The sequence below is a fragment of the Aquarana catesbeiana genome, linkage group LG02, assembly GCF_042186555.1.
Source record: "Aquarana catesbeiana isolate 2022-GZ linkage group LG02, ASM4218655v1, whole genome shotgun sequence".
NCBI lineage: Eukaryota > Metazoa > Chordata > Amphibia > Anura > Ranidae > Aquarana > Aquarana catesbeiana.
In genome coordinates, this window is record NC_133325.1 from 601,262,397 (window position 1) to 601,275,656 (window position 13,260).

At 41.0% G+C, this 13,260-nt stretch overlaps 1 protein-coding gene across 5 annotated transcripts in view; it reads left to right on the top strand.

The window, feature by feature from the left end:
* The window catches only part of BCOR (BCL6 corepressor), a 314,117-nt gene that overhangs the window by 290,022 nt on the left and 10,835 nt on the right, over positions 1 to 13,260 (top strand). For all 5 annotated transcript variants that reach the window (XM_073616331.1, XM_073616330.1, XM_073616333.1 and 2 more), the window contains 3 exons: positions 616 to 909; positions 1,156 to 1,478; positions 6,793 to 7,023. In XM_073616331.1, coding sequence (XP_073472432.1) covers positions 616 to 909; positions 1,156 to 1,478; positions 6,793 to 7,023 — 848 coding nt within the window. The remainder of the gene's footprint in view (positions 1 to 615; positions 910 to 1,155; positions 1,479 to 6,792; positions 7,024 to 13,260) is intronic.

Genomic DNA, 13,260 nt, shown 5'->3' on the forward strand with positions numbered 1-13,260 from the left:
TTTCAGTATTTTTGTCTGTGTTATTAAAGAGGAGCTTTTTAAATAAAGAAGAATTTTAAATAAACACATGTATGTTCTTAATTATCGCTCTTCCTACATTGGGTTATTAATAGCATTGTAATGTCACATATTTAAATCCCTACCCAAATTGGTACTTTCGAACAGCTGGCAGCAGCCATGACAGCTACTGGCATCTAAAGCCACCAGCCCTTCGCTTCCTGTATTTTGTGCAGCTGATTACCCAGCATGCACAGTCCAATCTCGCACATGTGCGTAAACAACACTTTGCAGGACAGCTGAAGCTACCCGTTGACTCCTGGGATTGTTGACACCAGTATTCCAGGAGTCAACGGGAAACCAGAGTTGACCTACATTGCCGTGGCGACGAGGACCCAGAAGTGGCGGGAATTTTTACTAAAAAAAAAAGGGTACTTATGCCAAAAAATAAATAAAAAAAAAAACATTTTCCAAATATTTTAGACAGAAGCAATAGCTACTAATAGGGACATAGTTGTTTGGTAGGGTAAGGCACCGCTTTAAACAAAGCACTTGTCTGCTGTGCAGCCCTGTTGAATGAGTGGAGGAAGCTTAACTTGTAACATTTTTCTTTTTTAGAGGACTGGCCAGAGAAGGATTTTAAAGATGTTCCAAAGTCTACTGAAGAGTCCCACTGTAGTGAAGTCACAAATCTGAAAGTCTGCATTGAATTAACAGGGCTGCATCCCAAAAAGCAACGCCACTTGCAGCACCTCCGAGAGCTGGGGCAGCTAAACCGGAAGGAGCTGTGTGATAGCCGCGACATTACAGACACCGAGGACAAGCAGAGAAGTTTGCGAGAGGAGCTACTCAAGACTAAGTGTGAAAGCAAAGGAGGCTCTGACCATATTAAAAACTGCAATTCTGCACAAGGTACTGCACTGCCTTTCAGCATCTCAAACTGATCTAATATATATTTATTTATGCTTTTAAAGGGAGATAATTGCTGTTTAATTTTTAATAGGATGGGACTAGCTGGGTTGGAAAGGTTTTTTTCAGTAAGAATCCATAATCATTTCTGTTTTCCAGCTGTGCGGAATTTAACTTCTCGACTTATTTTTTTTTTTTTTTTCTCCCTCCTCGTTTCCTTCCCTTTATTCCCTCATTCCCTGTCTTCAGACGTTCCAACATCTCTGCATGTGAAAGGCTTTCCACCTGGCTGCCCAAGCAGCAAACGGCAGAGTCAGCCAAACCCCGCCCCAGCCCCCAGGTTAGCAGCCAAGCCGCAGAAGATTAAAGAGGGCCGCAAGGCGTACGTGCAGAGCACAGATGAAGAGGGGGGTCTCCAAGTCACGTCATTGCCTGAGGATTACACAGAGTGTGAGAAGCCCTCTGGAAAACGGCAGTGCAAGACAAAGCACATGACTCCACAGGAAAGGAAGAGGAAAAGATTGCTGCTGGCTGTTGATGACAGCATGGATATAGGAAGCACAGACGGGAAGGTATTGTTTTCAGATTGTGTTTTCTAATGTGGCTACAGTCATGTATTCTGGCATTTTAAAGAATAAGTTTGCAGATGATGGACTTTATAGGCATAAAACAGGTACAGATTAAAATTTGATTTATTACAAAAACATACAAGACAATTACATTAAAATTCATTGGCTATTCACAAATATGCCTTGAAGCAGACAACAGCACATCACCTAAGTATCATATAAAGTAATATACTTAAAATGAGGGACCAAACAGGTCACTCTCCAATACTTGGTAAATTAGCGCATGAATGAAAGAGGCGCTGTGTCATAATGCGGCTCAGCTCTACATGTTGCACATATTCAAAAGACGCTTCTTCAGGAGCTTATGGCGTGTTAGTTTTATAGTCAAAAAAGGGAAAATTAAGCAGAGAATAGATTCCACAGTGCAGCTGGGGATACGGGGAGAAATATCTTCACGTAACTTTTAGATCAATCTGTGAGACCACCTCACACAAAAAGCTTTAAAGTGATTGATAGCTTATGGATAGGAAGTGCTGATGAGCAACTAATGTGGCAATATCTGAATTAGTCAGGGGGTCCCCCACCAATTATATAACTTCATTGTCCATTTATAGTTCCCAGAGGGCATCTTACGGAATAGAAGTCCCCTTCAAATCTCTGCCTTATTGACAGCCACCAAGCGTCGTAGGGATAGCTGTCTATGGTACTTAGGTGATGTGTTGTTGTCTGCTTCAAGGCATGTTTGTAAATAGCCAATAAATTTTAATGTAATTGTCTGTCTTGCATGTTTTTGTAATAAATCAAATTTTAATTTTAAAATCCAATTTATCGGGACGCGGCAATATATATTATATATATCCACAGCCCACTCTGTAGTGATACGATCCCTAATCACATGTATTCTGGCAACCCTTATTTTAGGTTTTCAAGCATTTTCATTTAAGGGGACAGTGTAAGCAAAATATGAAGACTCTTTGCTTTCTAGAAATGCATTGTATTGCTTTTTAGAAACCATTCATGTTTTGTTTACTTTGATCCCCACATCGTATTATGCCAGGTTAACACTCTGTTGGGCTATCTTTGCCAAAAATACAATGGGGTAGATTTACTAAAACTGGAGAGTGCAAAAACTAGTGCAGCTGTGCATGGTAGCCAATCAGCTTCTAACTTCAGCTTGTTCAGTTAGTGTTACTAAACCCAGGACCCTGCATTCACTATATCTGGTCTCCCATAGTACACAGAACATGGAAAAGGCAATTATTTCAGTAAAAATATGTAACAACACCCTGAGTATGAAAGGGGTTAAAGTCATTTAGGACATTCCATACCCAAACACAAAGGCAGCTACTGAACACTTCCATCAGCCGAACAAGGAACCCATACAAATAATTCTTCCCCAAGTCTTGGTATTCAAGCAGGAATGGCTTTTTATTCAAACACGTTATACAGGTCCCACTCCAAAACACTCCCCCCCACCCTTGGAAAACAGGGCGGGTTAAACTGTTGAATGACAATGGACACACAGGTCAGGTCTGATCAGTAAACAGTCTTAGTAGGGGGGCTGCTGGAGGAATCCCCCCTCCCTTCATAGAGATAAACATCCCATAATATTTGGGGCAGACAGACACAATAGAACATTGGAATACAGCCACACCCTAACCGATCACAGGAAAGAGTCCACAACAAAATGAGACAATATATACAAGATTGAGTCCGATTACTACAGATCAGACTTGTTTTCTCATTCACCTTGCAAAGAGTGTTGTTCCCTTTAAAATCCAGGGCCCATAATCAGAAGGCACGAGGCTTGCATTCAGTCCTCTCCAAAAGCCTGTCCCGGCTAGGTCTGTCACAATATAAACGGATAAATAACTTTTCTCAGCAGCAGTATATGGCTGTCTTGTGACTTCTATCGGTGTCTGGTTAAAGCTTGTAGGAGGAGTTTTCATTCTGCACTGACTGTCCTATCAGGATGCAGGACCCCTGACCCTATATCTGGACAGTGCTGATTGGCCCTGTGCTGATCACATAAATCTCTCTAGCAATACACACCAAACTGAGCATGAGCAGCCTGTCCCTGGCTCTGAATTATCAGGAAATATATTGGAGACAGTGGAAGGAAGACAGGATAAAACGTCCTTTTTACACAATGCAGAGGATTAACCCCTTAGGCTCCACAATGAGTATAACAAGCATGCTTTACTGCATATACAGACTGATTTTACTGTTGTGGGTTTAACGTAAAGTATCACTTTAATCTTTGACCAAAAAACTGGAAGCTTATTGGTTTCTGTGCAGAGCTGCACCAGATGTTGCACTCTCCAGTTTTAGTAAATACACCCCACAGTATCAGGTTCATGGTATAGAAGAGGAAGGCTTTAGAAAGCATTGCAGTTTACAGAACAATCATTTGGGGGCCTGTATTACATTAATTGCAAGGCAACATGCTTCCTGTTCATTCTGTGTTTGCTTTGTGAACAGGTCAGTGAAATGTGAGCAATTCAGCAGATAGGGTCAGAGCTTCTAAACTGCTTACTTGTTCCGTGTCAGTGAAAAGTTAATCTGAAAATATTGATGCCATTGTATCAGCATGGCAGCCAATCAACTGACCTTTTCAGAAGAAGAGGTTAGCAATGACAATCTTGTTTTTCACAGGACAGATTTGTTCTCAAGCAGAGTTTCCTTTTAACATTTGGGATGAAAGAGAATAGGTAAAACCCCCGTGCTCCCTGCCACCAGTAGTGTCTGTCTTTAGGGAAGAAGGAATGTCAGATGATTTTCTTATTTATCTCAGCTGGGTATCTTGGATACTCCAGTCAGCTGATCACACAGTAGAAACTGAAGCTCTTGATGCAGCCCTTTGAAATTGAAACCTGAAGATAGAGGTAATGTTTACGTATTTCAGTTCTCATCCTAGAACTCTTTGGCTGGGTCATACGTTTTGCCACAGAGTGTCATGTGCCTTGGTATGCTCCTCATAAACCAAGGCTGCCTTCTGCTTTGTTGGGCTCTCTGAACGTGTATTGTTCTGCAAATCCAAAAAGAGATTGTCTGCATGTTGAGTCATTTGCTCTATATGTTTATTTTCTCTCATCTTTAATTGCCTGAAATGCAGCGCCTGAAGAATTATGCCAGAGAGGTCTGCAACATTTTATTCTGTGCGACAGGCATCATTTCACAACTGAAAGGATTAATAGCTGGTTCTGTGCTAACTACATTGCGGTGCAACAAAGAGGTCACCAGCTTATAGATTTCTAATATTTCCTGCTTCTGTGTAGACATCTTGAAGTCATTCATTCAGTGGCATTGTACTAAGTCTGCTGGCTTTACGCTCGTGCTCACTGTCCCTTTTATTTTCTTTATATATAGCCTCCGTACTGTATTGATTGCTTGTGCTTACATGAATGCGTTAGCAAATTATATAGGTGACCGACTATAAAGGACTTTACTGTCTTTATATAAAACTCTAGGGTTAATTATTATTGCAACTAAACCATAATTTTATTATTTTATTTATTTCAGGTACTTATATAGCGCCATCAATTTACACAGCACTTTACATGTACATTCACATCAGGCCCTACCCTCAAGGAGCTTACAATCTAAGGTCCCTAACTCACATTCATACATACTAGGGACACTTTAGACAGGATCCAATTAACCTACCAGCATGTCTTTGGAGTGTTGTCTATGGCAACCAATCCCATTTCTTCCCACTGCGGCCTTTAAAGGCAAATTTCTACCAAGTCATATAAATGCTGTCTTCCAGCTTACGCTTAGATGAAGAGCTCTTGCACACACTTCATGTGTCTGCTTCTCACTTAAGTTTACCTACGTCCATTCTACAGCCTCTGTGTGGCACATGTGGACCTATATTTCTCAGAGACAGAGTCGATGTCTAGGGTGAATGCAGGTGACAGTATTCAGTGACACTTTGCTGAACTTAAATGCTTTAAAGCATGTACTTGCCTTGCTTCTGCGATGTGACGTCAGCAAGCTCCTTTGCCAGTGCTGACATCTTCACCCATTGAGATTTTCGCCAATCTTGATCAGACACGCCCAGCTGATATAACCTTCTGCACATGCACACAAGAGTTGATTCAACCTAGCAGATGTGGGACTACAGCTGCAAGTGAAGAATCTTTTATTGCAGAAGAGACAAAGGGGTTGATTTACTAAAACCGGCGAGTGCAAAATCTAGTGCAGCTGTGCATGGTAGCCAATCAGCTTCTAACTTCACCTTGTTCAATTAAGCTTTGACAAAAAGAAAAACTGGAAGCTGATTGGTTTTTATGCAGAGCTGCACCAGATGTTGCACTTTCAAGTATTAGTAAATCAATATCAAAGTATGTCTCTTTTGCAATAAAAACCCTACCTATCCACAAATGCTTCATTTCTATGTAATGTTCTCCCTTAACGCAAACCAACAGGTTTGCTTTATAGCCCAAATCTGGGAATTCGCCATGGTCTACCCTTGCAGTCAACCCCCCTTGCGTTGTATGCAAGGGTAAATGCTCAATGAGTCTAGGGGAGTCAAAGAGGCTGCATTACTACTTGGCTTACACCCTCCTTTAGCACTCTCCTTTTCTCCTCTGCCACTATGGAATGTGGGCAGTCCCACTGTGTCATCATGTACAAAGCAGGGCTATTAACCCTGCATTGTACCTGAAGGAGGCAGATATGTGGCCACTGCTGGAAGCACCTTAGAGAGGATGCCTTGCAGGAACAGTTGCATGAATGGAGGAAGCCTACAGGAGCAAGGAGTAAGGTAGTAATCCCCCTTATTTCTGCACCACTAGATTTAATGAAATGATGCTTTGTCCGGTAGAAATAATGGTTCCAGAGGGCCAATCTGTATGCTTGTTCTGGGTCAGTGACTCAGTGTAGAAGCCATTGGACAAGCATGACAGCCAAGGAACAAGTACTTTCAGAAGGATAGATGAACAATTGCAGCTGCTTTGCTGCTGCAGTACAGGTTTTCAATTCAGCTCAGTGTAAATAACCATCATTCTCTGTGCCCATGTGTTCTATATAAAGTTTCAGTATACAATATAGTTTATACATCAAGGCCGTTGTCTTGATCTTCTCACTGCTAAGTGAAAATCAATAAGCTCTACAGTAGTGATTAGAGACCACGTGATCTAGGTTGCATAAGATAGTATGGGGGGACGACAGTTTTTGTATACATGGCAAAAAAATATGTATTTTTCTCACTCAAAATAACATGACTTGTTAATGCCGACAGATGCCCTACAGATTGATGTGAGGTCTGCCTTATAATGATAGGTCCTCTTTAATCCAAACTATCTAATTACAGGTCATCCTAAAGGGCTTCAGGAAACAGACCGAACTCTCGCCAGAGAACTCCCCATTAAGGATTGCAGAGCAGATAAGTTTTCTACAGACTTCATCACAGCTGTCTCCACTGCACAACCACCTTCACGATTCCACACCTTGCCGCCCCATGCCTCCAGAAGCACGCCGCCTCATTGTTAACAAGAACGCAGGGGAGACATTGTTACAGAGGGCGGCCCGACTAGGCTATGAGGTACAAGCTTTGTATTGTTTTGTCTGTATCAATACCCTTTGTACTAACTACTTGTTGTGTGATAATTATCATTTAGGGCTCCTGGGTTTGTGCTGTGGAAATTTGGTGGCCTAAAACGTTTTTTTTTTTTTTTTTTTTTTTTTTTTTTTTTTTAAATCTTGCTAATGTCAGTTCTAAAAAATTGTACTTTCTCATCCTGAAACCTCATTGTGAAACCTCTTCTGGTGGCTTTCATTTTCAGAGAAATGCGTGTATGTAGATGCTCTCTTCATTACTCAGAATAGACACCGAGGTAGTTTCCAGATAAATTTCCATCAGTTTGAAATCCTACTTTACCTTGTACGTTTTTGAATCGGAATTGGCTGGCGTAATCTCACTTCACCACTCTACAGATGTCTTCTATAGGGCAGCAATGTACATATCTCTGTTTAGTTTGCCTGCAATAACACTTCGTCATTAGTAGGCGATATGTATGAGCAGATTTATAGACACACAAGTCCATGGATAGAAATTCCATCAGATACCTGTTTCATTCTGAAAACTACCAAAGGGTCTTCCTCACATATACGGAAAGCCCCATGTATCAATGTGGTAATACCAATTTCTCATAGCCTCCAGTCACACCGAAAGCTGACTGATGTATAATTGGATATAGCACAGGTAGGGGGAGAAGAAGTTGCATAGCACAGGCTTTAGAATACATTCCATCTGCTTGTACATTACATACAAGTTGTGTCAACTAAACTGAACTCCCAAATCAACGTAAACCTGTCATAACAGAAACCTGGAGCCTGTCATTGCTGGACTCTTTCTTAAAAAAAAAAAAAAAAATAGATGCCTTGCTGTGTTGCTTGATTTCATTGTTTTAGTCACAGAGATGGAACAATTGTGTAGATAAGGACACCTGACCTAAATTACAAGCAGGTAGCTAGCATATTCAGAAGGAAATGTGCTGTAGTAGTCCCTTTGAGCACACTTGCAGCATTTGCTGGATAGCATGAGCGGTTCATTGACTGGCTTCACTTTTCTGGCCTATTTAGCACATCATGATACCGCACAGATTATACTGTAAGAATCACCATGGTAGCAGAGATATATATGAACAAGTTTATTTGTTTCCATATTCCCATTCTGGTGTGTTCCAGACCCCTATGTACTTCGTTTTAGTACTGCGTCCACTTGAAGTGCCATTGTCTTCCTTTTTACAAACAAGTTATTATTTATTGTTATTATTATACAAGATTTCATATAGCAGTTTATAGAGTTTATGCAGTGCTTTCCTAAATAAAGGGAGACTGTACTGTTACGATACTATTTAATACAGGAGGGCTCTGCTCATTAAGTTCTTACAATCATAAAGCGGTTGTAAACGTCCGAAATGAAACGTGAACAAAGCATATCCCTCTATAGTGTGTACCTGTCTCAATCCAGAGCACTAAGTGTCATTTCTGTCTCCTGCCTCGTTCCTCTGCTATAAGCATGAGCCACTTCTGACAAGTTTTACATACACCAAAAGAAAAATGGTGACGGGAGGGATCTCCAGCTGATTGACAGCCTCAGCTCTGTTCCTGTGTGCTGTGTGTAGGAAGTTTCCCATCCCTTTCCTCCCCTCCCCTCCAATCAGCTCTCGGAGCTCTGAAACTTCAACTCCCACCCCCTGCTATTCAGAGCTGAGAGATCCTGTATAAATTCTGAACTTTGAATGGATGTACTGTAGGTGAAAGACAGCTGTAGTTACACAGTTACAATTATGTAGGGAGATTTGTTTTGTCTCTATGTATCACCCGAGGCCAGTCACTTTACTGGGTATATGTGAGGGTTTACAACCACTTTAAGGTTACAGATATGTATGTGACAATGATGATCATTTAAGGTCAGCTTTAAGCAACCGACAATGTCATTACATGAAATGTCCTGCCTGATTTTGAGATTATACATAACCTATTTAAGATGTGATTTAACAGTTTTTGTAATTGAACTTCTATAGTTGAGCTACTATGATGCACTGGTGTGAACTATGCCATTGAAAACCATATAACTTACTATCCACAAGTTTTTGATGCAGAAAAAAATCGCACTGGACTGCATGTGGTGTGAACTGGCCCTAAATCAATCTCTCTCTCTATCTATCTATCTATCTATCTATCTATCTATCTATCTATCTATCTATCTATCTATCTATCTATCTATAGATATATATATATATTGATATATATATTAAAATAAATGCCAAAGTATACGTTTTTATTTATGCGGGCTAATAAGGCATGAGAGTTATTTGCATGTTCCCGGAGTTCACTTCTCTGGTTCATCTCAGGCTTTCCTGCAGACCTGTAACGTTATATGGTAGCTTGTGCCATTTAGAATAGATTGTAAAGTTACTGGAGCATGCTTGCTTGGCCTCCTGCGTGTCAGAAAGCTGATCTCTAAGCTGGTACCATGCAGTTGCCCGCATCTGATCCATCCACGTGACACAAGGGTATCGTTCCCTTACTTGTACGAGCATCTCATTAGCTTTCAGCCTCTTGCTTTGGTCTAATATGTGCAGCCCGACTAAACGAAAAGGCTTCATGCTGTATCCTAGCGACCGTCTCCTTAGGTCAGGCGCACCCAGAGCACAGATTAGCGTGCTCTCTCCCTGCTTGGTTTGAATCGGAATGAATAAAATGCTCTCGAGCTATTCCTCGCCCCCCTTCCCTCCGCCTGCTGACTAATAACAAGCTTGAACGCCAGGCAGTGAATCAACATGCGCAGCATCTCTGAGCAGTCTCCTTAACCTTTATAGATCGGCAGAGCAGGTTTCCTGGATCTTACAGCTTCTGAGAAATGGCAATACGCTTTATGTGCCGCCTGGATACCGCTTTGCCTTGCATGCAAATCATCCAGCTCGCATGCAGCTGCTGCTACGGGGACTTTTTTTTTTTTTTTTGTTCTGCTTGGTTGCTGTGAGACACTTTTGAAAACTTGCTGAAAGCAATTGCCGTCTAGCCCCAAACACATGTGGAAGCCCTCGCTGCTGTCTGCATTCCTAAAACACAGATTCCGCCTCTGAAAAGAGGCTGCCGTAAATTCTCCCGTTTTTTTTCCTCTGAGTCAAAGCAGTTTACATCTGTTACTGTTGTTGCCATTTCTCAAGAGAGTCAGGCTAATGGAACATCTCTTGGTGGGACAGCTGTGTATAAAAGTCGTGTGAAGCAAAGAATGTCCGCTGTGATGTCAGTTCCTACGTGTTTTTAGAAAACCATCGGCGGCGGTTGCACATTTCGTGAGAAGATTGACGGGCTAGTGAGAGCAGCTTGGATAAAATACAATTCAGCCAGAGCGTGACTTGATTTTCACTCCTTGCTCTTTAACCCGAAAATATTTTTTTGCCTGAAAACAAGCGGCGTGTGTCGGCTGTTTTGGAACGTTCTATATATACACCCGACCTCCAAGTGATGGTTCACAAGTACTTTGATGTTGCTCATGGCAGTGTCTCAGCAGATGCTAAACTTTGAATTACCTGTCTGTCTGTACACCTGCTGTGTTCTGTAGCTTTCATAAGCATGAAGCCATAAAAAGGTCATGTCTTTTATATCATTTTATTTTGCTGTTTCACAGTATGAAGGATCGCATTTGCAAACGTTTTATTTCATGGTTAAAGAGCAGTTCCAGGCAATAGGTGAAAGCAGTCAGTGAGCTACTAATGCTGTTGGGTAAAAAATGAACTGTTGAATAATTTGAAAACTCATTCACAGTCTACCTTAATCTCTGTAATCCCTTTGCTGCCAGATTTCACAGGCCGATGCAAACAAACAGCACTTCTATCCCGACTCCAGAATGTGTTTGCTTAACCTGCACAGCCGCTGTAAGCCCAACACAGACACTCCTAAAGAAAAGCCAGCATCTCGGTACAATCCAGTAGCAAGTATCCTTTTTGTAATTGGGAACAGTACATAAAATCCACATAAAGGCCTTTTGTACTGTTCACCCTACGTGTACTGTTCCCCCTTATTAAAGGATACTTGCTTGTGGATTGTACCAAGATGCCAGCTTTTCTATAAGATTTCACTGACCACCTTAACAGGCTCTGAAGAATCAAAAGGATTATATTCTAATTCTTGTGTAGCGCCCCTTCACTTTTCTCTGCTCCCTGCATTACCTGTCCCATTCAAACTTCAGAGGCAGGTTTAAAATCTGATGACAGGCCAGCCATAAATTATGCCTTTTTTTTTTTTGTTTGTTTTCTTTTTTAGTTCTTTATTTATGAATTAATCAATCCAGTAGACTTCGCAATACAACACGGTATGGTCAGTGAGCATTGTACACCTACCTATTCAAGATTTGTCATTAGATCCTACACAGGGAAGTATTACATTAGTCAATATCAGTAGAACAGGATTGTAGATAATCGAAACATGTCAGAAATAATACAACCTGTTATGCCCCATGACTGCTACCAGAGGCTTGTCCGCCTGTATAACTTTTTGATTTATAGGTAGAAAAAGACTGGGGGGAATGAGTTAGATAAGGAGCTGATGCGATTTTCTTCCAACCGTGGGTTGCAGGAAAGAAAATTGCTAGATTTCCCCATCAACACAGTCAGTGTTGCTGGGGAATCCCTACTGCAGAGCTGTTGTGTTCTTCTGGCTTGGAGTTATGTTAAGCCGTCCCTGCCGGAAAAACAGTAATTGCTAGTGGCTATAGCCGCTGGCAATAATCACATGCTAGAAATCCGAAATGCTGGTTGTACCCAAGTTGATCGATGGATCCAATCAACCTGCCCATGCATGGATGGAATCTTGGATGGTCTCTGCTGAACTGGCTGAGATTTGAACCTTCTATGGCAGTCTTTTTAGTACTGGAATTTTTTTTTTTTTTTTACTGGTGACAAGGTGGCTCTAAGATTACAAGATGTTAATTAAAAGGTGTGGGGTGGGTTGGTGTATTATAATCATTCCATCATTCCTAGATCTGACATGGCTGTGCTCATTTCAAGACTTCATTTTTAGTCTTGACCAGAGTCTGCCTTTTTAAAAGGGAAATCCCCTATGTATGTGGCAGCAGAGTCAAGTGATTTAGGTGTGTGTGTATAGCAGTCAGCTCCGTGCTCTGACAGCTCATGAATTCAAAGTGCTGGTCTCTGATGCTTACTTTAGTTGTTGATCATTGGCCATATCTAAAGTATGTTGAAAAACATGCTGAGCTGGAAACAAGAAATGAAAGGATTTAATCTTCATATAGTCGGAACATTTTTCACTTTTAAGCAGTTGACATTGCTTCCTCTCTACAGTAACTAGTTTTAAGATATTGACTTTTCATTAATTTTAATGTCCTGATGCAACCTCAGACGGTCATCTACAAATCCTTTAATTTTCATTTTTGTGGGTACTTTTCCTCGCCATTTAGTTATTTAAGGACATTACGGATGATTGCATTGATTAAATGTGATATGATGGCACAGCCTTTCATATTGATACAAATGGCTGTAATTTGCGGTAGTGCTGGCCTACCTGGTGCAGGCGGCTTTGCATAAATGCAGAGTGTTCTAGCTCATGCAGGCTTTGTGCTGCCATACAATGTATCATTTTTACATAACTCCAGGGGGGATTTACGTATCAAATTTATACAAACAAATGTACAGTTCAAAGTCACAGAATTCAGGAGCCCATTCCATGTGTGTTTTGTCTCTTTGCTCATAAGGAAAGTACACTTCTTACTGCATTGCTCCTTTAATCAAATTTCTTAATTGTAAGTACGTTACACAGATATACAGTAGATTGCAAGTTACTCAAGCAGTGTTTGCTACCTCCAGCACACCAGTGGCCTGTGAAATATTGTGCATAGTCTGGCCCTGGATATAGAGAATATTGGCTCAGGATAGAGATGCCTGTTATTCTCTAGGGCTCATGCATTGTTTCAGATGCTGCAGTAGGATAACAATGCCTAGTGGTGGACAGTGAGGTCCTAGCATTCATCTGCATCCTGGGCGTGTCATAAATTGACCAATGTGAAAGGAATTTGAGGAGACAGTGGGGTGTGGAATGACCGTTTTTCTTAATGTGTATGTGACACATTAGAATAAAAAGAAACATGGGGTATCACAATGTCAATTGCTTATTTATTTTTTTTATAGCTAATATTGCACTGGTATTAACATTTATTCAGTCACTGGATCTGTCTTTGTTGTACATGTGAACACAGTCATTTATCAGCTAGTAATAATAATGATTGTGCCTGTTACAATAGCTCTGACTG